This window comes from Babylonia areolata, chromosome 31 (assembly GCF_041734735.1).
Source record: "Babylonia areolata isolate BAREFJ2019XMU chromosome 31, ASM4173473v1, whole genome shotgun sequence".
Lineage (NCBI taxonomy): Eukaryota > Metazoa > Mollusca > Gastropoda > Neogastropoda > Buccinidae > Babylonia > Babylonia areolata.
The window spans coordinates 19,509,479-19,536,734 of NC_134906.1; the positions used below are offsets into that span (position 1 = coordinate 19,509,479).

A 27,256-nucleotide genomic window follows, 5' to 3' on the forward strand; every position below is an offset into this window, starting at 1 on the left:
CAGGACGGACAGGGGAATGAGGGATGGAGGGAGGAAGAAGAGAAAGCGGCAAGATAGAAGGGAGAAAAGGTGGTGGGAGAGTTACGGCGCTTTACTTATGACGTGTCGACTCGTTTTCCACTGACGAACAGTATCAGTATCAGTAGCTCAGGGCGTCACTGCGTTCGGTCAAATCCATATACGCTACACCATATCTGCCAAGCAGATGCTTGACCAGCAGCGTAACCCAACGCGCTTAGTCAGGCCTTGAGAAAAAAAACAAATATATATATATATAATATATATATATATATACATGTATAAAATAAAAATAAAATAAAGCGGATTTTGCCGGGGATCGAACCCGGGGCCTTTCACATGCGAAGCGAACGCTCTACCACTGAGCTACATCCCCATGTTAACGAAAAAGAAGCATTAATTCAGATTACTATGAAGTCCACCACCAACGTAGAAGACCAAGAAAACGTGGGTCCCTCATAGAGCATCCACTTTCTGTGTGAGTGAGTCATTTAAAAAAAAAAAAAAAATTATTGGCCACTGCTCTCAGTGTTTATTGGGGCATTTTTACGATCTGTCACTGAGGTCAGCTAGCTGGCTTCTGCATGCCTTCATGCCCTGCTTCGTGTAATAAATATGTGTGCATGCAAAATTATCATGGACGCACGCATACACACACCCTACACACACACACACACACACACACACGGCCAGTCTACACAGACATGTGCAAAATTATCATGGACGCACGCATACACACACCCTGACACAGCCTATACACACACACACACACACACACACACAAACCTGTGAAGTGAGCACGTGCACCACTGCTGACGCCATGTCATGTTTTTTTTTTTTCTTAGCGTAAAAGAGATACATTGTCCATCCACGTGACAGTTAATTAGCTGGTATATGATAACTGCGTCGTACAAAGGTCAATGTCATTTTTGCGCACCCTGCGGTTCGATTCCGTGTATGATATCGGCAGTAAATGTTATATGTATCTCACTCAGGTGCATGACTCACCTACCGCGATAAGCAGAGATATACCTATTAACACGGAAACATTACGTCGTTTGGGTACCAGAAGAAGAAGAAGAATCGATGTCGGGTCTGTGTCCTCAACTGTAGTCACACACACACACATGTTTGTGTGTGTGTGTGTGTGATGGTGGAGGGAATCACGCGCAGAATGACAACTTCTGTCATAAGATGGCTTTACTGAGATTATTAATTAAACAAAGGTGCGTAATTCTCTGTCTCTCTGTGTCTCTGTCTCTCTCTGTGTCTCTGTCTCTCTCTCTCTCTCCAACCTTCCCCAACGCCACTTCCTCCATCCCTTCTTCTTTTTTTTCAAAGGAATATGTGATAGACACAGACACACACATAGATAGACAGAGAGACTACAGATGGACATAGTCTACATACACACGTCCACACCGCAGACAGACAGACAAACATAGACAAAGTTTGTTTTATTATATATATATATATATGTGTGTGTGTGTGTCAGTGTGTGTGTGTGTGAGGGGGCGTGGTGGGTCTGTGTGTGTAGGGTGACTGAGGCCGGGGTGTGGATGTGGGGGTGTCTGCGTGCGCCACGTTAACTGAGAAACTTACTCATGTACGAATGCGCGTGCACAGTCTTTCTCGTGAAACGTGGCACAGTTAAAATATGAATCACACACCAGGCAATAAACCTGTCTCACACTTTCGATTTTTTTTTTTTAATTTTAAATCGTTGTCACTGTTTACATCTTGTAAGAACCGGATCCATGTCTAAAACTGATAAGTTTATCAACAAGCCTATCCCCAAGTACCGTCCGCACTCACTCTTTGCTGATGGCATTATTTTGTCAACAACTAAAAGCAGATTAAGTTCAAACAGGTTAACAAGTCAAGGGTCACTAATTTAACACAATGACACTTCAGTTGCAATCAAAGCGAGAACTAGTAAACTTGAATACACAATCTAAAAAGTGACGTCGGAAACCACTGAATTCGAACACTATTTCGAGCGACAAATACGGTTGACCGTGAAAAAAAAGGAGAGAACAAAAACCCAACAAAAAACAACAACAGTATATAAAATAAAAACTGTTCCTTACTTTTCCCCCCAGCTCAGTCTTGCCACAGAACAGATGTCTGGTTCGTGTTTGTTCAATTTAAGAATCACCAACTCGCTAAAAGACACACACTCGCACACAAAGAAAAGAAATGGTTTATCTACACACACACACACACACACACAGTGCAGCGAAACATAAATTGTGTAAGGGAAGTAACTGCTTAACATTTTTTTTAAGTTAGCGAAGCTTTTTGTGTCCCTTCAATGACAACAGTTTTCTCCAGAGTTATCGAGCAGGCGAGCGAGAGACAAGACAAGACAAATTCTTTATTTCGATGATGATAGATAAGCACTGGTGTGCTTTTTTACAACCAGTCCCCGCCCTGAATAGCGTTTACACTACACAATATTTAATTTAAAAAAAAAATTAAAAGAGAGAGACAAGACAAACAGACTGACAGATATGCGGACAGTCATACTGACAGTAATTATTTTATTCAGTCAATTTTGTTTATTTTATTCAATCAAGTTTGTTTTCAGAGAAAGCAAGCAAAATGCACGCGAAACACAAAAAGAAGGAAAAAAAAAAGGGGGGGGGGGGGGAGAGAATTCTTGCAATATCCTTAAACACCACATTACCCCTTTCATGGATACATAGACAAAACAGAAATGTGAAAATAACAATGTAAACAATTACACGTGAATAGATTCGTTGTATATTGCCCTTAGCTTAATGGTCTGTTCAGTTCAGTCGCAATCACGACATAGTTTTCCTTACTGACAGTATTAGTGAGTGAACAACGACTAATTATGCTGCATTTGCGTAAGTGACTATGTGACCACTTGTAAAAGTACACACAAAAATCTGGGATTTAGTGGTATTTGGTTACAACACAACAGCAACACACACACACACACACACACACACACACACACACATATATATATATATATATATATATATATATATATATATATATATACGGTTTTCCTTCAGCTGGTTCGAAGAATAAAATCAAGTGGAGTCAATACATGACTAGTATATCCAAGTATGACTTACAGAACTTAACCAAAAGGATTTAAATTTATACTTGAATTACATGTTAAAAACACATTTGCTACTAGAATTATTTACAGTTACTGCCCTCAGAACCAGCTGATTAGCTTTGCTAAATTCAAAATGGCTAATAACTTACCTGTCCAATGTAACTGCATCAGTTATGAACATACCCCAAATCTGCAAAGTTTTTGCAATAAATGTGACACTGGTGAAACTGGAGATGAATTTAATTTTATATTACTTGTACGTAAATATTTCAACTGATGACACGAGGAAGAGAATGCTGAGAAAGATGGTAACCAAATAAAATTTCAATTATACATTTGTTTCTTTTCTTTTTCTTTTTTTTTTTTCTCAAGAAATCCAAATTAATGCAGTTCATATCATTTCTTTGTACTAGTCTGCAAGCGAGACTGAATTTGTAGAGAAAAATGTTAATTTTTGTGGCTGCTTTATATCAGTCGTTTTCATCTGGTTGCATGTTCATCATAATGTCTGTACTATTCTGTTGTAAAACGTGTTTGATGTTTTTAGCCGGGCGTCGTACTTTTGCTTTTCGTCCACAAAAGATATGTTTCTTTGTTATGCCATCGTTGTTATGATTGCACTTGACCCCATTTTGTATGTATATGCTCATTGAGGGTAATGAATAAAACTATTGAGTTCAACAGAAGAAAAAATCGTACTGCTAAACACACACACACACACACACACACACACACACACACCAAAGCAACGAAACTTGATCTGATTTAATTAGGAGGATTTAGGTATGTTTTCATCCTCTATATATATGCGTGACCTTGGCCCAACTCACCCACTTTTCATCGGGGTCAAAGTCCTCTCCAGCCACTGACTTCACAATTTCAGTCCATATTTCGTCAGCCAACAAATAAACGATATAATTACCAGAACACAGATGTATCCTAATCGATATATGTCGTTCAAATGCAAAGCCTAGTGAATAATTTATCCTTCTAACATGATTACAGCCAAGGCTGGCGAAGCTGGTTCATGAAGGTTTCTCTTCTTGATATGCTCATGTTTATGTTTCATTGTGTCTTATAAACTTTAAGGTTTTATGATAATAAAAAAAAGTATTCTATTCTACTCTATTCAGATAGTAAAAACGAAAGAAATGGCTAACAACAATCATTTTCCTGTGCAGTGGCATTGTTTATTTTTTATTTCTTTTCAACCTATTCTTCTTTTTCTCTTTTCTAATTAAAAATAAAAAATCATCAGTAAAAAAAAAAAGATTAAGTAGTGTTGATGGAAACTTCATAATTGTCACAGCTCATGATGGAATGTCAATACTATGTCCATAACCTGGCAGCTCCTTTCTCTGCATATCATGTTTTTGTACAGTTGTGCGTTTTAGTTACTGGGCGGAATCCATTGTGCATAAAATATGTATCTCAGTGGGGGAATCGACATATAATTAGTAAACACATATAATTATATTACTTAAAGTAACTTTAAAAACGTTGAACGGAAAAAAATGATCGGTTTTTTTGAATAGAAGTATGGAAAATATTACGAGGTTTGTACAGTCAGGAGGAAAAAAAAGGAAAAAAAAGTGGAGATGCCGGGGATCGAACCCGGGGCCTTTCACATGCGAAGCGAACGCTCTACCACTGAGCTACATCCCCATGATGCGTAAACGGTATTCTAAATACATATATATAGTCAATATGTAGTCGGGAGTATCTATTTTAAACCTTTTGTCAGAACCATGTGTAACAACTCATTGAATTCTGTCTTTGAAAAACAACCAGGAATTACCGAAATAAATCATGTTAAAACATCCGACGTCGTACAGAAAAAGGGGAGGCCATCCCTAACTTACAAGTTTATCGGAGCGTGGTGAAGAAAGCACCATAGTACCAACCGCTGACGTTACCTTCCGACATCGACAACTGGGGGCCAAATTAACTTGGTAAAGAATTCGTTATTCATAACAGCAGTACAAGAGGTAGCACAGGTAGAATTTAAGTACGCAACCAATAATGTTAGCAAGAAGCTTTCGAACGAATCATGTACCAACAGAGAGAGAGAGGAGAGAAAAAAAAGCATAAGCTTAGCGGGTAGTCAAGTCCGTGGCAGAATTAGTTACAATCACCCTAACACAATGACTCGTTTCAGAAGAGCAGGTAAATGTAAATTACATATAAACAGCTTTGTGGACACAACTCAACGCACCGCATAACAGGAATTAACACAGTAGCATACCAGACACATCAAGGAACAAAAACGACTGTCACAACATTAACTGTAAGTTTAGCTGTCAACTTTTGCAACGAGATGTCCAACCCACTTGGGAAGACTTGGCGGCCCTTAAAAGGGCCTGAGAGAAAGACTGCTCTTCAAAGTGAAACCCGTTCACTTCTTGGCGGGTTTCTTGGCAGCAGCCTTCTTGGGGGTCTTTACCTTCTTGGGCTTGGCAACCTTCTTGGCTGCTGGAGACTTGGCTGCCTTCTTGGGTTTGGCCGCTTTCTTGGCTGGAGACTTGGGCTTCTTGGCAGCGGCCTTCTTGGGAGACTTGGCGGCCTTCTTGGCAGCAGGCTTCTTCGGCTTGGCGGCGGGCTTCTTGGCAGCAGCCTTGGGCTTTTTGGCCTTCTTGGGCTTGGCAGCTGCCACCTTTTTCTCTCCCAGACGGAAAGAGCCAGAAGCTCCAGTGCCCTTGGCATGCTTGAGGGTGCCGGCCTTGACTCCAGCCTTCAGGGCGGTTTTGAGACGAGCGTTGACCTTGGTGACTTCATTGCCCACCTTGTAGTTGGCCATGACGTACTTGAGGATGGCCTGGCGGGAGGAACCACCGCGCTCCTTCAGGGAGGTGATGGCAGCGGCGATCATGACGTTGTACTTGGGGTGCTCTGCAGGCTTGGCTGGCTTCCTGGGCTTGGCGGCCTTCTTGGCAGGAGCAGGGGCTGGTGCGGCGTCAGACATGATGCTGAAGATAGAGACGACGCGAGTAGTAGTAGTACTTGGCGAGTGCAGATACCTTCTTGCAAGCGTGGCAACAAGACGAATGATTCGCTCGCGGCCGTTTCCAGCTTTATACAGCGGAAGCGAACTGCAATGACAGCAGCGCGTGGCTGCAAGCAAATCGGCCCTCGCGAGGCCTCGATTGGGCAAATTTGTGTTTGTTGACGTTTGTTTCAGGGCTTTGATTTCCCTAATAACAGCAAGAACACCCACATATGGCATATCAGTGGAATCGTTGATAAATATCCTATCTTTTGACGTAAATTACATGACTATAAACACTACTAGTGAAAAGAAAATGTTTAATTGATCGTTTGTTTTGGGCCAGCTGAAGCGAACTCGTGGCTTAAATTTGTTAATTTCGCCCAGAATTTCGATGCTCTCGTAGTAAATGTTTAGTGAAAATTTGGGTAGTGAATGTTAATTAATCATTCAAGCAAGTTGTTTGTCTTGGATGGACATGTGCAGCCAGTTTAAAGCGGTTTTCTGAGCAGCATAAAACACAACTTTCAACTCTCCGCCATTTACACAGCTTCGTCTTTACGCTTTGTAATATTTCAGTACATGTTTTTATCCACTTGCGTTCGAGATCAAACGATTATACTGTATCTGGATATTCTCATGACCAAGTAAACATAGACTATTGTTCTTTTTGTCACTGAAGATAAGTCTATGGCCTGTTTATGGACATTATTTATTTGTCCCTTGCCCAGTCTTTGTTCTCTTCGTAATGGCGTCGTTTTTGCAGACGTCTGGGTCTACTTGGTATAATTTCTTGTCACAACTTTAATCGGCGTCGATGCGTACATGTGAAATAAGGAAAATAACTTAGATGTAATTTTTGACTAATTTCAATGACTGCCGCGAATGCATGTGATCGTGTGTGGAGAATGAATTCACAGTTCTCTGTTCATTGAAAGTTCATGAAGGGCGTTTGTCCGACGTACGATGATATGGTTTTGTTATTCGTGGTCGAAATGGAAAATAAACAGATTTTGTTGTTTGTTTCAGAAAAAAAAAATCCACATATAATAGCTATTCAAGGCGTAGATGTGTGGCTTAATGATTAATTGCGTTGTGTTCGCACGGATGGTGTATGAGGCGATTCCGCCTCGCTTGAATTTCAAATGAAAATGGCGCGGGGCGCGCATACTAGGCACAAACAACAACCCTTGATGGTTTTAACTTGTTTTCTGCAGGATATGAGAATTGTGTAGGCCCAGTGCCGTGTTTTGGGTACGGCATAAGGGTTTGTCATTGCTCGTGTTGTGTTTTAATCATGTTCGGAAGTTGCACAGGGGACGTATTGTAAGGGGATTGGAACAGTTGGCGGAGTTTCAACTCAGAAGTGTGCGCACGCTGGCAAGACAATGCAAATAATGTTTTGTGTTGGCTGCGCATCCCTTTCTCTCTCTCTCTCTCTATCTCGCGCGCGCGCGTGAAGGTATACTTATTGTATCGTTGTGTGTGTGTTATTGAGTGTGTGGTTGTCAGTATTTTATTATTGTGTGGGGGTGGATGTAGCCGGTACCGTGCGCGCGCGCGCGCGCGTATTGCGCGCGGACTGACTCGGACTCACTGAGTCAGTCACAAAGCACTGTGAATGGAGGCCTGCGTACTAAGACTTGAAATTATTCACACAAACACACGCGCGCGCACCGCACGGCCGCGCACAACACACCAGTGACACACACACACACACACACACACACACTGACACGCACGCACGCGGCACACACACACACACACACACACACTGACACAGAGGCACACATACACTTACAGTTACACCACACACACACACACATATGTATGTATATATATATATATATATATATATATATGTATATATATATATATATATATATATATATATATATAAATGTATAACTGACTGAAAGCACCAATGCATGGTTGAGAGCAAGTCTACTGGTGTGGCACAATCAGTGTAAGCGCTCTTCTTTTAGATATCTTACAGATTCTGTCCATGAACTTGTAAATTACTGGTACACTCCCATAGATACTGTAATATTGTGTCTTTTTTTAACCTCAGTTTGCAAAAAACAAAACAAAACAAAAAAAACAACAAGAAAAAACCCAGCCAAACAAACAAAACACACACACACACACACACACACACACACACACACACACACACACTTGTTATCTGGGAATACTCACGAGGCCATGTTCATCAAAATTCTTACTCATATCTTTCCCTTCAGTTCCAGAGACGGTTGAGTTCAGTTCAGCCGCTTCAGTTTCTCAAAGCGACGGGCGTCACCGCCCTGCGTTCACACTAATCCATGCACGCTCAACCACATCTGCCAAACTGACAGATGCCTGACCAGTAGCGTAACCCAACGCGCTTTGGCAGACCGTGGAGAAAACAACAACAACAACAAAACCAGAAGAGAATACTGATTCTATTCTAGTTCGCCCCATCACTCTTTCCCACGCCACTCTTGCAGCCTCCAGTGTTTTTTGCTTCAAACTGGAGCGGTGGCCCAGTGGAAACACGTCCGCCTAAGAAACGAGAGAATCAGAGCACACAGGATCACATCTCACACCGGTATTTTCTCCCCCTGAACTAGACCTAGACTGGTGGTCTGGACGCTAGTCGTTCAGACTGATGACACTGAGGCGCTAAATCGAGGTCTCATGCGTAGCATGCACTTTGCGAACGCAAAAGAACCCACGGCATCAAAAGCCAGTTGTCCCTAGCAAAATTGTGTTTGAAAACCCACTTTGATAGGAAAACCAATACATTTGCCGCAAGCAGAAAAAAAGAATAAAAAAGGCAGAGCTGCACTTGATCGATGCATTCTCCTAAACAAGAGCAGCCCAGGTTTTACACAGATATGTTGTGACAGTAATACAAAACAGTGCAATGCAATGCAAAGCAAAATTCCAAATCGCAAATCCCCAAATACACCCACATTTCTGTCTACACGTCCGAGTACCGATTCCAGCACTCTACAATTGAATCACCCGCCACATTCCATTTCATGAACGCATGTTCCCTCGATGCTTTATTTCCCCACATTCCAATGACTCGAATTCTACCACAGGTAGGTATAGGAAGGGGTATGGGCGTACCACTTCCTATACACCTAAAACAATTTCATATTATCCAGATTCTACCTCAAAGCAAATTCTGTGTGGGACCAGCAGTTCAGTAGACATGATATAACATTTTATCTTCTCATTCCACCTGTTTGGATACTTAGAAGAAATAAGAGGAGTTCGTATTATACTCCCAGTTTGATTGAATATACTTACCATGTCAAACTGATGCAAACCAGGCCTATCTGTTTGCTCTTCTCGGCCAAAATTTATCGCGGCAACTCAGTGATACGACATCTCGCCATTAGACCGCCGTCTGCTAGCCAATGAAATGCTGTTTCCGGCAGGAGGTAATCAATCATTCTAATGGCCAGCAGAGAAGGATATCAATAAACTTGAGGCAGTACAACGCCGGGCTGCTCGCTGGGCGACCCATCGACACAGGAAAACATCCAGTGTGCAAGACATGATGGAGACTCTTCAGTGGTCTCCCCTCAAAGAGCGAAGGAGAAAGGCAAGACTGATTAACTTCTATAAGTTCCATAGCGGCAGTCTTATCATCAACACATGCCACAAGCCCTCTCAAAATCCTTCAGCACCCACTGGGACCCGAGGATCGCATCCAGCAGCATACCACCTCTCCAACTGCAGGACGCTGTACAGGCAAAAGTCTTTCTTCCCTCGAACAGTATCAAACTGGAACAGCCTTCCTGCTGAGACTGCTCTCAGCATAACCCTGGAAGGCTTCAAATCCCGAATCTGATTACCTCCCCCCCCTACCCCCCCCCCCCCCCCCCCCCCCCCCGCCCCCATACCTCACCCCTTATCCCCTGGCCCAGAAACCCCTACCTCATGAATCCACAAAACACGCAAACCCCCCTTATAGTCTACAGAATCTTCAAAATGATGAAGGCGGTAGTCAAGGGAAAGAAGAAGAGAAACGTCCCACATGAAGCACGGCAAGAACCATGGAGACAGACGGGCGGGCCTTTGAGTTTGACATGGTAAGCATATTCAGCCAAAGTGGGAGTATAATACGAACTCCCCATTTTGGTGTCATATACTGTACCATTTCAAACTGATGCAGAATTCAAAGCAAATGGAGGAGGGCATTGCCTTCTGGTTCACATGGGGAGCCCTTGAAACCGTGACAGCTGAGTTAGTCGCGACAAAGGAAACCCCAAAGAACCATATGCCGTGAGTATATAGACTTCCCTGAGGAGGAAATCGATGAAGGAAATCTCTGAACAGCAGAAGGCCACCTGCAAATCCTGGCAAAGAGGCACAGAGTGCTGAAAGGTGGCTGAAGTGGCAACAGCGCGAGCCTCCAGACCTATCAGAATCCTGCATTAACGGAACTGAAAATGCCTAAGGTTCCGATGTGCAGGCGTTCCGACCCGGCTTCCCAACCATCTAGGGCGGGATCGGGAAGTAAGGAAAGGCATAAGCGGTCAGCTTGCTCCAGTCCAGAGAAAAAAAAACATTCGCTGCCCAAGATTCCGTGTCTGAAACCAGTGTGACAGGAATCAGGGGTCCTCGACAGACCTGTGGTAAAGAGAACCCCCTTCTGTGGACACCATAACACCACACTCCTTGCAGGGTGTCCTTGTGTAGGGTCCACCAAGTGGAGGACGCTCTTGAACCTGCTGCGAGCGCCTGCCTAGGTTGGTACTACCCCTATGTGTCTTGCTGAAAGCTCAATGCCTTGTAGCACCAGCAAAGGAGAGCCTTGGACCACCACATGAGGATATATCCAAGTTCCACCTCCCCCCACCCCCCCTTTTGTGTCCACGTACACGACAGTAGTGTTGTCCGTGAACGCATGAATATTCTGGATGGCTTCCTCCCATGTGGAGTGGTGACAAGCCCAGCGAACTGCTGCAAGTTCCAGAAGAGTGAAGTTTCACTTGGCTCCTGTGATGACCAAATCACGGCTGCAAGGAGTGAGCCCGAGTGGGCTCCCCATTCCTCGTGAGAATGCATCATGAAGAGTGCCCCTTGAGGTATGGGGTCAGAAAGGGGAGGGGGGGGGGGTAGATAAGTTATTGCTGATGTATTTCCAGGAACCAATCTCCCAGATGTGCACGACTCTGGGCTAAGCCCTCTGAGACCAGCCTTGTCTGTGTGCACCGTGAGCTGAACACTGAAACCCCTGACCGACCGTTATCGTCCCTAAGAAGTCGGAGGACTGGCTTAGGGAGAGAGCGCAGTTTCCCTTTTGTTGCGATAATCCCTGTTGTGTGCACAGCTCAAGAAATTTGGATGTGTGAATTGTACACAGGGCCTGCGACTGTGCCAAGTGGAGTCAGGTGAGTAGGAACCTACCTAGAGGAACTGAACTCTGAACTGAACCTGGAAACCCCTGCCAGCCCCACCATCGGCAGAGGATGGGGTGCACTGGAATGACCACACGGGAGGGCAGAGAACTGGGTTACCCTGTCCCTCCACATGAACCTCAGGTACCGGTAGGATGCCGGATGAATGAGGATCTGGACACGCACAACCTGCAGGTTTAAAGCAGTGGCACATAGCACTGCTGAATGGTCTCTCAAATGTGTGCCTGAGAGTCCATAAGAATGTGGCCCTGTTGAAGGGGACAAATCCAGGATTGGTCGCCACCCTCTAGGGACCTTTGGAATCACCAGCAGGCGTCTCCAAAACCCCAGGGCCCCAGTTTGGGGTCTGATGTCACACCTCCAAGAAGTCGTGAGATATCCCCATGGTCGAAATGCTGTCATGCTCCTCTAACTTGGGTACATAAGAAAGAGGAGTGGGTCACAGAGGAGGAGGAATCTTCTGCCCGAAACAGCATGCACCCCAATTCTAGCCCCAACATAACCCAGTCGTCAAGTCCCACTTCGCCAAACTGTTGTGCATGGGAGAGAAGCCATACTTGCCGGGGCTGAGCGACTGGAGGGTCTGAAATGTGTCTGAGTCATCGGGGGTGTAAATAGGCCCCCTATCTGTGCAGGGGACAAAGACCCAAGAGGGAGTGCTGCTGGCTGGGAATTGACCATGAGGCAGCCTTTTCTTCTCCAGGGTTGTAAGAGATGACGCCCTTCTGGCAAGTATGGAGTTGATGTGCTGGCTGGTAGTAGCGTCTGCCTTAACTGTCAGGCGTGCAGCCACTCTGTCACCCAAAGTGTGGTTCGTCCGTCGGGATCGACGAGGACCATCTAGTCATCCTGGGGGTGGGTGGGTTGGGCTCTGTGGGTGCGCAGATGACTGGTCAGGCCAATCCGCGACCGGAAGGTTCTGACGCAGTGTAGACAGGGGATGGTGGCGGCTGTCGGGGACTTGCTGGCACTGCTTTTCCTGGCCTGTCTGCGTTGCTCTGCTGCAGCGATTCTGTTGGCCTCACAGGATTTGGCGCCTTTGTGGACAGCTGAACGCCACTTTGGTCTGTCCATTGCATTCAGCTCCCATGTGTCGTGGCTGATGCTGAAGGCCTTCAGAGAAGCTTTCAAAGTGTCTTTGAAGCACTTCTTTTGGCCTCCATGGGAGCGCTTGCCATGTTGGAGCTTGCCGTACAGCAGTTTCTTGGGGAGCCGGTGGTCTGGCATGCGAACTACATGGCCTGCCCACCGCAGCTTGGCCTGCATCAAGATGGTGTAGATGCTGGGCAAGTTTGCATGAGTGAGCACCTCTGTGTCAGGGATCTTCTCTTGCCACTTTATGCCGAGAAGTTTTCTGAGGCCGGTGGTGTGGAAGTGGTTCAGCTTTTTGGCGTGGCGTTTGTAGACCGTCCATGATTCACATCCATAGAGCAGTGTGGTGAGAACTATGGCCTTGTATACTTTGAGCTTCGTCTCCAGGGTGATGCCTCTCCTGTTCCAAACGTTCTTATGGAGTTTGCCAAAGGCAGCGCTGGCTTTGGCGAGTCTGGCATTCACCTCGTCGTCGATGACAACTGTGCGAGAGAGTGTACTGCCCAGGTATGTGAACTTGTCCACCGCGTTCAGTCGTTGCCCGTTGATGAAGATGTTTGGTTCAACGTAAGGCTTTCCTGGAGCTGGCTGGTGCATCACCTCAATCTTCTTTGTGCTGATTGTGAGGCCAAAGTTGTCACAGGCAGCAGAGAACTTGTCGACACTGTGTTGCATGTCAGCTTCGGAGGCAGCGTTGAGAGCACAGTCATCAGCAAACAGGAAGTCGTTGACGGTGTCTGTCCTCACCTTGGTTTTTGCTTGAAGCCTCCTGAGGTTAAAGAGTGAGCCATCTGTGCGGTACCTGATGCCAATGCCTACGTCAGTGTCTCTGAAGGCATCTGTCAGCATGGCTGAAAACATCAGACTGAACAGGGTGGGGGCAAGAACACGCCCTTGCTTGACTCCGTTGGAGACAGGGAATGGTTCTGAAGTCTCTCCATTGTCTTGGATTCGGGCCAGCATCCCATCGTGTAGTTGCCGTATGATGGTGATGAACTTTCTGGGACATCCATACTTCGCCATGATTCTCCAAAGGCCATCTCTGCTAACAGTATCGAAGGCCTTGGTCAGATCGATATAGGTGGAGTAAAGGTTGGCGTTCTGTTCCTGACACTTCTCCTGGAGCTGCCTGGCAGCAAACACCATGTCAATAGTCCCGCGTTCTTTCCGGAAGCCACACTGGCTCTCTGGTAGGAGACCTTGCTCAAGGTGCGCTATGAGACGGTTGAATAGCACTCTGGCCAGAGTCTTGCCTGCGACGGGCAGCATGGATATTCCACGATGGTTGTCACAGGCCTGACGATTTCCTTTGCGCTTGTACAGGTGTATGATGGAAGCGTCTTTGAAGTCCTGTGGAACTGCCTCATGCTGCCAGATGAGCTGGAACAGCTGATGAAGCTTCTCAGTCAGCGCCATACCACCTTCTTTGTAGACCTCAGCTGGAATGGAGTCTGAGCCAGGGACGTTGCCATTGGATAGCAGACGAATAGCTTTCTGGGTCTCCTCCAAAGTTGGAATGGCATCCAACAACTCACTGACTGGCACCTGGGGGAGTCGGTAGATGGCTTCATCATTGATGGTGGAGGGGCGGTTCAGTACACTGTCAAAGTGTTCAGCCCATCTCTCAAGGATCCCGTCCTTGTCAGTGATCAGGGTAGAACCATCAGCACTGAGGAGTGGAGCAGATCCAGAGGTGGTGGGACCATAGACTTCTTTCAGGCCGTTATAGAAGTTCTTCATGTCGTTCCTGTCTGCAAAGCCCTGGATCTCATCAGCTTTGTTGCTCAACCAGGAATCCTGCATCTGCCACAGCTTCAGCTGGATGGTGCTGCGTGCGCTCTTCAGTATGTCTTTCTTTGACTGTGACTTGGGATCTTCAATGTGGGCTCTGTAGGCTTGGCATTTGTCTTCTGGCAGCTGCTTGATCTCAGTGCAGTTCTCATCAAACCAGTCTTTGTGCTTCCTGACAGAAGGCCCCAGGCACTCCATGGCAGTGTTGTACACCGTCTCATGCAGTGCGCCCCATGCTGCCTCCACATTCTGGTTGTCCAGCACAGTGGACTCAAGGCGTTCCTCCAGGATGTCAGCAAAGCTCTGCTTGATGTTGCCTAGCTCCAGCTTGTTGACATTCAGGCGTTTGAGTGCTTTCATGCCCTGAGGCCGTCTCTTGGGCTGGATGCGGAGGTTGAGCTTGGAGACGATAAGGCGGTGGTCTGTCCAGCACTCGGCGCCGGACATGGCCCTCGTGACTCGTATGTCCTGCCTGTCCCTCTTCCTGACGATGACAAAGTCGATGAGATGTCAATGCCCAGAGCGAGGATGCATCCATGACGTCCTGTTACGGGTAGGGAGGCAGAAGATGGTGTTTGTGATAAGAAGGTCGTGCTCAGCACATGTCTGGAGAAGTAGCTGGCCATTGCTGTTACAGTTACCAACCCCATGCTTCCCAATCACTCCTTCCCAGGAGGTGCTGTCACAACCAACTCTCGCGTTAACGTCGCCAAGAATGATGAGCTTGTCTGCATTGGGAACAGTGGTGATGACAGCGTTCAGGTCCTCGTAGAACTTGTCCTTGATCTCATCTGGGTTGGTCATGGTGGGCGCGTAGGTGCTGACAATGGTGGTAAACTTCTTCCCGTTGCATATAGGGAGTTTCATCGTCATCAGGCGGTCGTTCACTCCTTTCGGGGGGCCAGCCAGCTTGCCAACGAGGGTTGTCTTCACTGCAAAGCCAACTCCAGCCTCACGTCTCTCTTCAGGTCCGCGACCACTCCAAAAGAAGGTGTAGCCTGCGCCTCACTCACAGAGTTCGCCTTCTTCTGCCAGTCTGGTCTCACTTAAGGCTGCGATGTCGACATGATGTTGTACCTGGCTAATTCACTCGCAATGAGTGCTGTGCATCTCTGTGGTCTGGCTGAGTCGCCTCTGTCCAGAAGCGTACGCACGTTCCATGTGGCAATGGTCAATGGGGTGCTCCTTGTTTTCTTCTTTCTTTCCTTTGTGTGTCGACCGCTTGAGTAGGGTCCCCGTCAGCCGCGGTATGCTGACTAGGGTGGTGTGGAGCAGGCAATGTTTAGGGCACCTTTTCTAGCCCCTTCCTCATGCCATGGAGGTGAGCAGAGCTGTCCTGAAGAGGGCTGCTCAGTCGCTCAGGGGGCTGCCGATCTCCACCGCTGCCTATGGCCTGAGCCGCCTGTGTGCAGGTCCGCGGCTACGACTGCCAGTGTACCCACACCTGTCGCTACGTCGCTCGCCTGTCACCACAGGGCTTGGGGAAAATGATGGTATGGGATGAAGGATGACTGATGACTTGCGCGATGACTTTGTTTATAGTGAGGAGGAGTTGCGCACCGTCGACCTCACTCTCTTGTCCGAGACCATCTGTATCCGGTGGCAAGACGAGGTCAAGACGACTGGAGATGGAAACGGATGCAGTGGATGACCAGGATGTCCTATGTGCCTCATCCTGCCCTCAGCACTCCACAGTGCTCTGCTGCAACCGCCTTCCTCTCTGTTGAACCATGAAGGTTTCTTCCGCAGAGTCCACCGGATCCAGTCTTCACAAGTAGTCAGCCGTGGATGGCTGAAGAGTTAATGAGGTTCAGGAGAAGATAACTCCGAACCTCGCAGGAGTCCACGCTCATCCCACACGTGACTGGCCCTGTGAGGGAAAGTGGCCAAGGCATAACGCGGAGGAAACATGTAGCAGGCACCGACCAGCCTATTTGTCCCCCTCAGCCAGCCGTCATGTACGAAAGGATGGCCAAGGTAGGAGAGGGAAGGCTTTGTGGGACAAGCCCCCCGTCGCACCCAAGAGGGCAGCAGACAATAGAGGCTGTGTGAACAGGGATGAACAAGGACCCAACCGCACCCATGGAAGAGTCCTTTTCATTTGTCTTGTCTTCTCTGTCCAACGAGGTACATCCCAGGGGTACAGACCCCAGGAACAGACAAGGACTCCCTACTGGGCAGGGTAGAGAAAAATTACCCCTGTCACTGAGGGCGGGTTTAATCAGCCACCCCAGTGCCGTCTGTGGGAACTTACAGCAATAAGTGGTCATGGGGGTGGTGCTGTGGTGCCAAAGAAGGGTTAATGGTGACACTGTTGTGTGAAGGGCATATTCAGAAGGCTGATGGCGGAGTACCCCATGTGGGCAGGGTCAGCCCCAGTGCTACAAGGACGGAACTGGGTTCAGCCTGATCAGAAGGTGAACATGGACTTGACCTGTCACCCAGAAGAGGGTAGGAAAAATCGTCAATATTCTCCCACTCTTCAGAACATCCATTCAAAATGGACCTCCCAGACCATACTGGGCAGGGTCCCCTCACACCTGGATATACCCAAGGAGTTTGGGTGTACAGCCCCATAGGAAGAAGAGTGAGCCAGTCAAAGTTGCCTGCTGATTATCTCGTTCATGCCTGCTGCAGGGCTAGAGCCCATGGACCGCAGGTCCAGCAACGCCTACGACGGTTGTGCCAATCTCGACACTGTGCGCCTCCTGAGATGGTTAGGAAGGGTCCCATGCATGCACAGAGGGCATGAACATCCCTCAATCTCCCCAGTGCAGGAGCGAGTGGTAAAAAGAAGCCGCAAGCTTCACCGACCTTGTCTGGGTGACCCAGGAGCAGTCAGTCCCTAGAGGGAGGTGCTAGAGACTCTGGACCTCATGTAAGGGGACCCCAAGGGAAAGGGTCCCTGATGGGGGGTGCAGGTGACCAAAGAGTGGGTGTTCTCAGCCAAACCCTTTGGTGCGCAGTGTCCAGTAAGAGGTGCGTGGCAGAGTTCAGGAGGGAGAGGATGAGGGGTTCTACCCAGGCCTTGTAACAGCCAAGCATGCGCCTAAGGTGCATCTGCATCAGGTTTGAAAGAAGAAATCACCCTTGGAGGGCGACTGACCCTGTGAGACCCTCCTCAAAGGTTCCTGGCGCCGGGACCTCCAGCAGGGGAGACGGTGGCCCTGTAGGTCCCATCCAAATTAGGTGTTGGGACCATGGGCCGACCAAGACGTGGACAAGCCGGAGCCACCCGACGTACATGTGTGCTGTCGCCTGATGCACAAGGAGGGGTCCCGCCTGTAGTATTCCCTCCCATGGTGGTACAGGTGCCCACAAGGGAGGTGCTGGCAGCTACAGAGGTAGCCCAGACCCACAAGTGCTGTGATCGTGTCCTAGTGGAGAACAAATACTGGGGGCAAAACGTGCTGGGCTGAGACCCGGGAGGCAGGTCCGCAACTGAGCCCAGAACATACCGGGTGAAAACACCCTGTCATCTCCCAAGGGGCAGCGGAAACTCTTGTCTTCCTTGAGTTGATGAGGGTCCGGAGGTGCAAGGACCCAAAAGGGAGGTGATGATGAGCGTGGATGTTGTCATGACCAAGAAATGCTCTGTCCCTCCACAGGGCTGGGCTGAAATCAGGGCAGGGAGAGGGTCTAGCCCTCCGCTGTGCCCTGTGTGGCCACAGGGCGAACCCCCATTGGGGAATCAACCTATGGGCGCCAGCCAGAAGGTGTCGGGAGAACTTCTTCAGCCACGCGTGAGAGTGAGGGAGCCAAGGTGGGGGACACATGCTTGCTGGGAGGCAGTAAGGCCTGCTGTTCTCCAGACTACCTAAGGCTGAGGTAGAGGAAAGTGCCAGCTTTCCCCACCTGGGTAGGCAGACCCAGAGGTGCTATGTCCCGAGTGCATTGCGTTGGTGACCAGGAAGGTTACCCTGACCGACACCAGCTGGGCCACTCCAGGTGATGCGGTAGGCATCCGCAGTAGAGCACCACATGTGTAGGGTAAGGGGTGCTGGGCTGAATCCGGGGAGGATAGGACCTGGGGTCATCCCTGGCCCTCCCGGGAGCCCAGAGTGTGCTGGTGGCGCACCCCTGTACGGGTAGAATGGGGGGTGGGGGTGGGTGGGGGTGGGGGATCTACCCGTGAGTGCCAACCATCCTGTGAGCCTATCTCTAGGGCTCATCGGTACAAGGACTTTTAGGAAGGGAAAAAATAAATAAAAAACATGTCCAGGTCGGCGGGAAGTCCAGTAACCTGTCCCGACCTGGGTGTCCAGGGACCGCCTGACACGTGCATGCCTCCCCCAGCAGGGGAGACCTGACGGACAGCGGCTTCACCTGACAAGCAGGTGGGTGCCACGCGCCCCGCATCCCCTCCTGTAGGGATACTGGGGTGACTTGACCTGGGGAGAGCATGAGAGTGTGGCCCTCCTGAAGGCCATAGGTGTCCGCCCCCACTGAGGGAGGTGGGGGAGGGGATTCGGCATGGGAAGGATGGAGAGAGAGAGCAGTGCCACCACTGAGAACCTGTCCATGAACAGAGAATACAGAGCTGAATCACGCCCCATTGTGACATCATGTCTGGCCTGTAGCATGAGTATAAGATTGGCTGTGAGATATATATATATATATATATATATATATATATATATATATATATATATATATATATATATATATATATATATATAATTTTAAGGCCATCTCCACAGGCACAGTAGGGGCACATCCCTCAACAAAACCATCCTCCACTTGGGATAACTTGGGGTCCGGCCCTAACTCCAGTCCCCCACAGTCCCCTTCCTGACTGTTAGTTCGAGCTGTTCCACCTCAGTGTGTCAACAAAGCCGCACTGGCCCCATCGCAAACGGGACAACCCGTGGGTCCTGGGGCCAGAGACAGTCTCCCGTGAGAGCACTATCCCAACCTCACGTACGGGTTCGGCATTCGCCGGAATGGTTAGCGATGCTCCGCTATGGGGACAAGTTATTCCCAAGTATTGCGGTGAGTCCGTAAGTTGAAGAAAGTCAGGAACGGTCTGCAACGACCAAAGGAGAGCAGAGAGCGAAACGAAGGTCACAAAACAAAACATCGAATAAAACAGACGCAAACGATGTAAGATAATTAATTATATGAATCCCGATACGAAAACGTCACAGCAGGTTACTGTCCACCTTATCTATTCAGTTTTCATCCTTACAACTCAAAGCCTTTCCCATTTCCAACTTTTTTTTTTTTTTTGCCGCCCCATCATCTGCACCGTTTCTGTGGCATTACTCCCACGCCGCTCATTTAGATTCCCTCATACACGGCCACACCCGGGTTCGTCCGTCACAGTTCCACTGTCGGTAGTCCGCAGGGAACCATCGATGTCAGGTCGCCAGGAGGCCACACACCAGAGGAGACCCTTCACTGCTGCTGAGTCACTTCAGTGGTCCCTGTTCTGATTTAACGTACTTAGGACACCACCTACTAAGCCCCCTACTAACGACAATAATGGCTTAGTCGCGGAGCCAGACTGAGTGAGCATCCCTCCCAGTGTGGAGACCGCCACCACGTCCCTCAAACAACAGCCCACCATGAATCTTCCGACACTGAAGACATTGACAGGACTCACCCCAAGCACAGAAGTGGAGGGGTATCGAAACTGAGGTCACCACGAGAGCTGGGTATGAAAGACCACAGACTTTGAGACTGTTTTGTTTATATTGATGATGATGGAGGAACCATTTCCAACCATTTTGTGGACCCCCCACACCCCCTACTGTCTATTTTTTTTTTCATTTCCCACCTGGCCCGTTCATTTTATTCCAGCTTCCATACCACTCAGCTCCACCAGACTCTTTCCACAGCTACATCAGTGTGTTCCAGCTCCACCCATTTAGTCTTTGCGTTTATAGTTCCATTGGGATTTCCCTATTTTTCACCGCCCGGAGTTTGTTTCCATCACATTCCAATTCTGGTGCTGGTCTCAGATGCTCCCTTGACTATTTCTTTTTTTACACTTTCCCTTTTCTCCTGCACCACTTTTTATACACACCTACAATAATTCAAGTGTCCAATTTTGGCCTCCAACCAGATTACCAAATTATGGGTGGGATCAGCAGTTGATCAGTTATAGATTATCATATTTTTGCATGAACAAAATATAACCATTGTGTCGTGTTTGTTTTTTCTCCTAGGTTCTTCTTCGACAGGTTTATTTGGTATTCTAGTATTGTTACACTGTCACCCGAACAACTCGGTTGACATTATTCATTTATTCCTTTCTCAACCTTTTAACTCCTTTTGGGAGGTGTGTTGAAAGACACGTGGGGATGGGGGAGGTGTGTTGAAAGACATGTGGGGGTGGGGTAGGTGTGTTGAAAGACATGTGGGGGTGGGGGAGGTGTGTTGAAAGACACGTGGGGATGGGGGAGGTGTGTTGAAAGACACGTGGGGATGGGGGAGGTGTGTTGAAAGACATGTGGGGGTGGGGTAGGTGCCAGGAAGTCAGGTGGAAGGTGTCTGAAGGATACGTGATAATTTTGATGATGATATGGATACTTGCTGAGCACCAGTGTTCTGAGACGAAGCTCCAAGCACTTTTCTGCCAACCTTTGGTAGAACCAACTGGCAGCTACCTTGGGGTGCACATCATTTGTTCTTTGTATAATTCAGTCAGGCTTGTTACACACACACACACACTAACGCTCACACACACAAACACTCACACATGTAACTTACTCAACATATTACTGTTTATTACCCTGCCACATGGGCAGCCATACTGCTTTTTGGGAGTGGGGGTGTGGGGGTGGGGTGCATGCTGAGCATGTTCATTTTTCCATAAATCACCTGACATTGATTACAGGATTTTTAACACGTGTTGTTATCTTCTGTGGGCGTATACATATGAAGGGGTTTCAGGTGCATACACAAAAAAGAAAAAAAAGGAATCTGGTAATATTAATGGATGTTGTTTTAAAATGTTGGTGATTTTAGTGATATCAAGAAAGTTGGCATGTGTGTGTGTGTGTGTGTGCATGCGCGTGCGTGCAAATTCATTGGTGACAGAGCGTGAACATGCGTGGAAAAGAGACAGAGACAGAACTTAGAAATTTTTTTTTTTTTTTTTTTTTTTCAGAGGGCCTTCTGACTTCCTGTACAGCAATCATGCACAATTCATCATACAGTGTGTTCACACTCACACAAACATACATACATACAAACATATCCACTTACTATTATAAATACGAACAGAGAGAGGGTGGAGAGAAAACATACATGACAGACAGACACACTTTCCTCAGCATTTTGCTTTATTTTCCAACAATCATGATTGCATGTTGTAACATCAGACTGTACATCACACACGTACATGCACACACACATACACACACATACACACACACACAGCAACATCATCATTGGAAAGAGGCAGTAAACATACACAGAGACTCACTATCAACTATTTACACATCACCTGCTAGCAATGCAATACAAAGAAATCTATATATTTCATCTATATAATATTCAAGTTTCGCTAAGTGGTGTCAAATGCATACATCCAATCTTTGAACAAAAGTGTGCTGTACACTTGCATTCTTCCAAAGATTTCATTTCCCTAATTATAAACAAAACATTTTCACATGGTCGTACCTCAAAGTCCAATTTAAACAGATGAGAAAAATTTTACCCAACACACACTGTTGTTACTGCATCAAACATAAGGCTAATCATGGTCACATAACAAAAAAAATTGGTCAAATTCTGACTGATAATTTCTTCCTATACATAGCGCCCAGGCAAAAAAATGTGATAACCAAGCATGACTGATTTCTGGACTTTGATGTAATCTTGATGTCCAGCTTAGCCACAAATGATCAGCTTCTATGCGTGCATGTACTATGTACTAAAAGGGTGGTGGTGGTGGTGGTGGTATAGGGGGCGTGGGATGGGGTGGGGGATACGTACTGGGCATAGGATACAGATGTTAGAAAAAAAAAAGTCATAATCCACCAAATCCAGCAATCAAATACTGAAAGCATGCACGCACACCGGATGAACAAATTGCACCTGTAGAACATACCCTACATCTACACCTCCCACCTCTTTCCATGCCTGCTGTTTTTCTGACTTCCCTGTGCTTTATATTTCATACACATTAAAAAAAAAGAAAGAAAAAAAAAAGGCTGACAAGTTTCATTTGCCTTTGTTATGCGAGCATGTTCACTTAACGTCTGGTTCTTGATAATGTTTTGGATCTGGATTGGTGTGCATCGCAGGATCCACTAATAGCTTTTGTCATGACAGGCAAATGGCCCATGTCTACAACACAGACATCCTCATGCTTCTTCAAAGCCCAAACCCTCTGTTTCAACACTGGCTTTCTGTACATCCAGAAGCATATACAATCCATCATCAACAGCAACCACTGTACACAAAACAAAGTATACAAGTCTGAACACACTGCCGGTCTGTCTGCAGACCATCCAACCAATCAACATATTATGATAAGCTTCATCATAAATAATGAGCACTATTTCTTCAGCTCTGTACAGATATATATATGTATATATATATGTAACCAAATGTACAAACACAAATGCATGTTGTGGAAGCTACACTCACACAGGGAGGGAGAGAAACATAGGAAGAAAGAAAAAGCAGGGAGAGACTAGAGAAACTGAAGAAGACTGGGTAGGAGAGAGAGAGAGAGAGAGAGAGAGAGAGAGAGAGAGATTGAACAAAGAGAGAGAGAGAGTAGGAGACAGAGAGAGATAGAGGTTGAACACAGAGAGAGAGAAAGAGAGAGAGCGAGAGACAGAGATTGAACAGAGAGAGAGAGAAAGAGAGAGACAGAGTGAGACTGAACAGACAGATAGAGACAGAGAGAGAGGGAGAGAGAGAGTGAACAGAGAGAAACAGAGAGAGAGAGAGACAGAGAGAGAGAAGAGGAAGAAAAATCAAACAAAAGTATATTGCACATTCTGTCCGCTCTATTTCTGACAAGCGTTCTGTTCATCCTCAACCAGAAATGAAACGATAGCCAACTTGCACAAAGCACCAACTGCACTAAGCTGCTCTCCATTACATCAGAATTTGAACAACAAAAATCCAATCATTCTGGATGATTAACCAAAAAAATTGAAGATGTGTCCACCTTCTAATCTTCATATGTTCCTCTGGAGTGGATATGCTGCACCAGAGACACCCCCTCAAGAGCAAGAAAAAAAAAGTGCAAAATCACTATTGAAACATATTTTACATGTTGAAACAGTATAATTCTCATCACTATTATGATTATTATTTTACTCCTTCCATGCTCCCACATACCAGCTGCTCAAGATTGCCTAACGGTGCTGCACAGCACTGATAATAACAACAGCACTAAGTCTTTATTGTCCACTTTAAAACAAGAACATTGTCCAATGTTCTGTCTATAGCCCAGACAATTGACTTCTATGCTGGCTAAACTGTAAACAACACAGAATATGAAGTGCTTCGTTTGATCTTGAATATGATTGATCATTCATTCCCTATCCACTGAATCTTTGGGGTACGTGGGGGTTATTTCTATGTTGATCCTTTCGAAAGGAGTCTTGGTAGGGAGAGGCGTAAGGTACAGATGTTTCACATGATGTAAAGAGAATACAAAATTGTCCAGGTTGATAAGTCTGTGGAGTAAATAAAACCCACAAGTGCTAACAAAACAAATGAATTTATAAAACAAAAACACCAACGAAATCCCAAAAAGCAACAAAAACCAAGAGTGTCGTTGCATTCATATGACAATGTCTCACTGAGAGCAGTATACTTTCCTACAAACACAGAAAAATCAATAAATAATACACACAATAAATACATCAAAAATGATCCTGCTTACACCTTGACTGATCTGTCAACAACATAATTAGCATCACTAAATCTACATCCATACAAGTAAAGAGACTCAAACCATTGGTCCTATACTTAGAAATATCAACGCTTCAAACATGATCAGATATCAAAAAGTTTATACTCATGGTAATTCTGCTCGTTCCATCTTTGCTGTGGTGGGTTCCTTATACAGAATGATGTAATTCCATGGGCACGAAGTGGAGAAATCTTAAAACAGAAAAAAAAGAAAAGTTACTCTGACGCTTTTGATCTGCAAACAAAAACCTGGCAATGCGTCTTATTTCTTTCATTGTCACAACAGATATTTCTGTATGAAATTTAGGTTATTCTCCTTAGGGAGAATGCTGCCACAACTGCACCATCCACACTTTTTGTTGTTTCTTTTTTTACTGTTGTTGCAAATATATTTGTTTCACTATTAAAGCAGGTTTTCCTACAAAATTCTGGACAACTTTTTTTTTTGTCACAGGTTCTTTTGTGTGAGCTAAATGCATGCTGCACAAAAGATCTATTCTCTCAATCCCACAACTAGCACCCATCCACAACTCAAGCTCTAAAGGAGGGAAGCAAGTTAAAAAAAAAAAAAAATCCTGGTCCATACATAGAAACTCCTGAACACTTGTGTCCTACTCAGGCACATGACCACAAGGCAACCACTCCACAATGACAAGACATATAAAGGACAGGTTAAAATAAGTAACAGTAAAACAAAACAAGCCAGCAAACGAACCAAGAAAGAATTCCTGGTCAGTTTTTGTTTTCCGTGTACACACCCCTTGTTTTTATCATTCTTAGAACAACAAATAAACTGCTTTGCTTGCTGCTGTGAACCATTCAGCACAGACACACAGACTGTCACCTGACAGAACACACACACACACAGACTGTCACCTGACAGAACACACAGACTGTCACCTGACAGAACACACACACACACACAGAGACCTGACAGAACACACACACACACACACAGACCTGACAGAACACACACACACACAGAGACCTGACAGAACACACACACACACACAGAGACCTGACAGAACACACACACACACACACAGACCTGACAGAACACACACACACACAGAGACCTGACAGAACACACACACACACACACAGACCTGACAGAACACACACACACACAGAGACCTGACAGAACACACACACACACACACTGGAAGTTACCAAGAAGGAAATGTCCAGGATATTAAACATATTTTTCTTCCATCACGTCTGAAGCAGGGGGAAACAGGTAACTACTGCCATCACCTACTGTGTGTGTGTGTGTGTGCACTTCTGAAGGTGTGTGGGCAATGAGGGGGAAGGGGTGGAGGGTACAGGGGGTGGGGTGGATGAGATATAAAGAAAAAGAAGGATCACAGGTCAGAAGCAGAAACAGACCAATGAACCTGACAATAACAATAGTGGTTCTTTAGAAAAAACAAAACAAAACAAAAAACAGAAATATTATTGTTCATTTACAAAATGTGTACAAACCATTACAACATGGTTTCAAACTCTCTGTACACATTAAGTGGGGTTTTATTTATTTATGCCAGAAATAAAAAGAAAGTAGAGGAGAAATTAATAAAATAATAGTGGTTACAATCAAGCTGAAACAAGGAAGGGTGTGAAGGGACTGCGAAGAGGTTCACACAACTCACTGTATTTCCTTCAATATTCTTGCTATTCTTGGGTGGTTGTTCATGTTTTTCATACCCTCACTAATACTGAAAGTGTTACCACAGACGTATACCTGGATGGATATTATTCAAAAGCATTGAAATATCTGGAAAAAAAAGGCTTAAAAAATGCAACAGGTAAAAACAGACAAAAACAAGTCGGCGGCAATACACAGGGATAAAACCTTTAGTCACACTGTCTGGTATGGCATTGACTCATTGAAAATTAGGGGTACCAGTTTACAGAACCATCTCACTGGGTTTACAATGTCACTGATCATTTCACTCGACAGGTTCTGCACTTTGCATGCACAGGTGCACCAAAACCCCATCAATGCAAATAAGAACATAGACACTGTTCTGAAACCGTATCCCTTTGTGTCTACAAAATCAGTCTGGCAAGAAATGGCTTTTACAAACTGAAGTGTAAAAAAAAAAATCATCATAATTCTAAAAAAATGATTTTTAACTGATGTGTTTCAAACGACACATAAAATCCACCAGCAAATCATATTTTGGAGTGTTTTAAACTGGTGAACATGTTTCTCTTTATCAGATACCATGACACTGCAGTCTACTGGCAAGAAGACAAAGTGGTGACCACAGTGTTCGTCACTGGGTTTAGTGAATTTCTCTTCTTATGATCGATCACAAAATCTCTACCTCTGATACAAAATTTTTAAAATATGTGAACTAGTCACTCATAATCGAAGACCCCCTTCTATTTTTACCAGTACATTATTGTTTCATATTATGAAAGGATTTAATATTTTGGGACAAATAAATAATCAAAAAAGACATGACTGAATGCATGCGAATGTGATATCAAAATGTATACAGTTTGATTCATATATGCAACAGATCCAGTTCAAAATGGCAACAGCTTTAATTCCAAACATTTGCTGTCAGATGAAACAATCTTCAATTCAGTTATAACCTTGTAACTCAGAGAGAGAAAATAGAATAACTCTGAGGTGACAGAGAGAGAAAACAGAATAACTGAAGTGACAGAGACAGAAAATAGAATATCTCTGAGGTGACTGAGAGAGAAAATAGAATATCTCTGAGGTGACAGAGAGAGAAAATAGAATAACTGAGGTGACAGAGAGAGAAAATAGAATATCTCTGAGGTGACAGAGAGAGAAAATAGAATAACTGAGGTGACAGAGAGAGAAAATAGAATAACTGAGGTGACAGAGAGAGAAAATAGAATAACTGAGGTGACAGAGAGAGAAAATAGAATATCTCTGAGGTGACAGAGAGAGAAAATAGAATAACTGAGGTGACAGAGAGAGAAAATAGA

General features: G+C 45.8%; 1 protein-coding gene, 1 long non-coding RNA gene and 2 other non-coding genes across 4 annotated transcripts; all 4 read right to left on the reverse strand.

Annotated features, from left to right (window-relative positions):
* Window positions 1–322: 322 nt before the first annotated feature.
* Window positions 323–391, reverse strand: Trnaa-cgc (transfer RNA alanine (anticodon CGC)). The gene has a single exon. It is a non-coding gene; the product is annotated as a tRNA-Ala (tRNA).
* Window positions 392–4,708: 4,317 nt separating this feature from the next.
* Window positions 4,709–4,780, reverse strand: Trnaa-cgc (transfer RNA alanine (anticodon CGC)). Its single transcript has one exon. It is a non-coding gene; the product is annotated as a tRNA-Ala (tRNA).
* A 456-nt stretch (window positions 4,781–5,236) lies between these two features.
* Window positions 5,237–6,077, reverse strand: LOC143276171 (histone H1.2-like). The gene has a single exon (XM_076580596.1). It carries the CDS (start codon window positions 6,075–6,077, stop codon window positions 5,511–5,513), a length of 567 nt encoding a protein of 188 aa, XP_076436711.1. The 3' UTR covers window positions 5,237–5,510.
* Window positions 6,078–21,672: 15,595 nt separating this feature from the next.
* On the reverse strand, window positions 21,673–27,249 carry LOC143276118 (uncharacterized). Its single transcript, XR_013053500.1, has 2 exons — window positions 25,393–27,249; window positions 21,673–25,186 (listed from the first exon to the last, which is right to left on the reverse strand). It is a non-coding gene; the product is annotated as an uncharacterized LOC143276118 (long non-coding RNA).
* Between the last annotated feature and the right edge of the window lie 7 nt (window positions 27,250–27,256).

Coding starts and splice junctions, on each gene's coding strand:
- LOC143276171 (XM_076580596.1), bottom strand. CDS start 6,077: ATGTCTGACGCCGCACCAGCCCCTGCTCCTGCCAAGAAGGCCGCCAAG.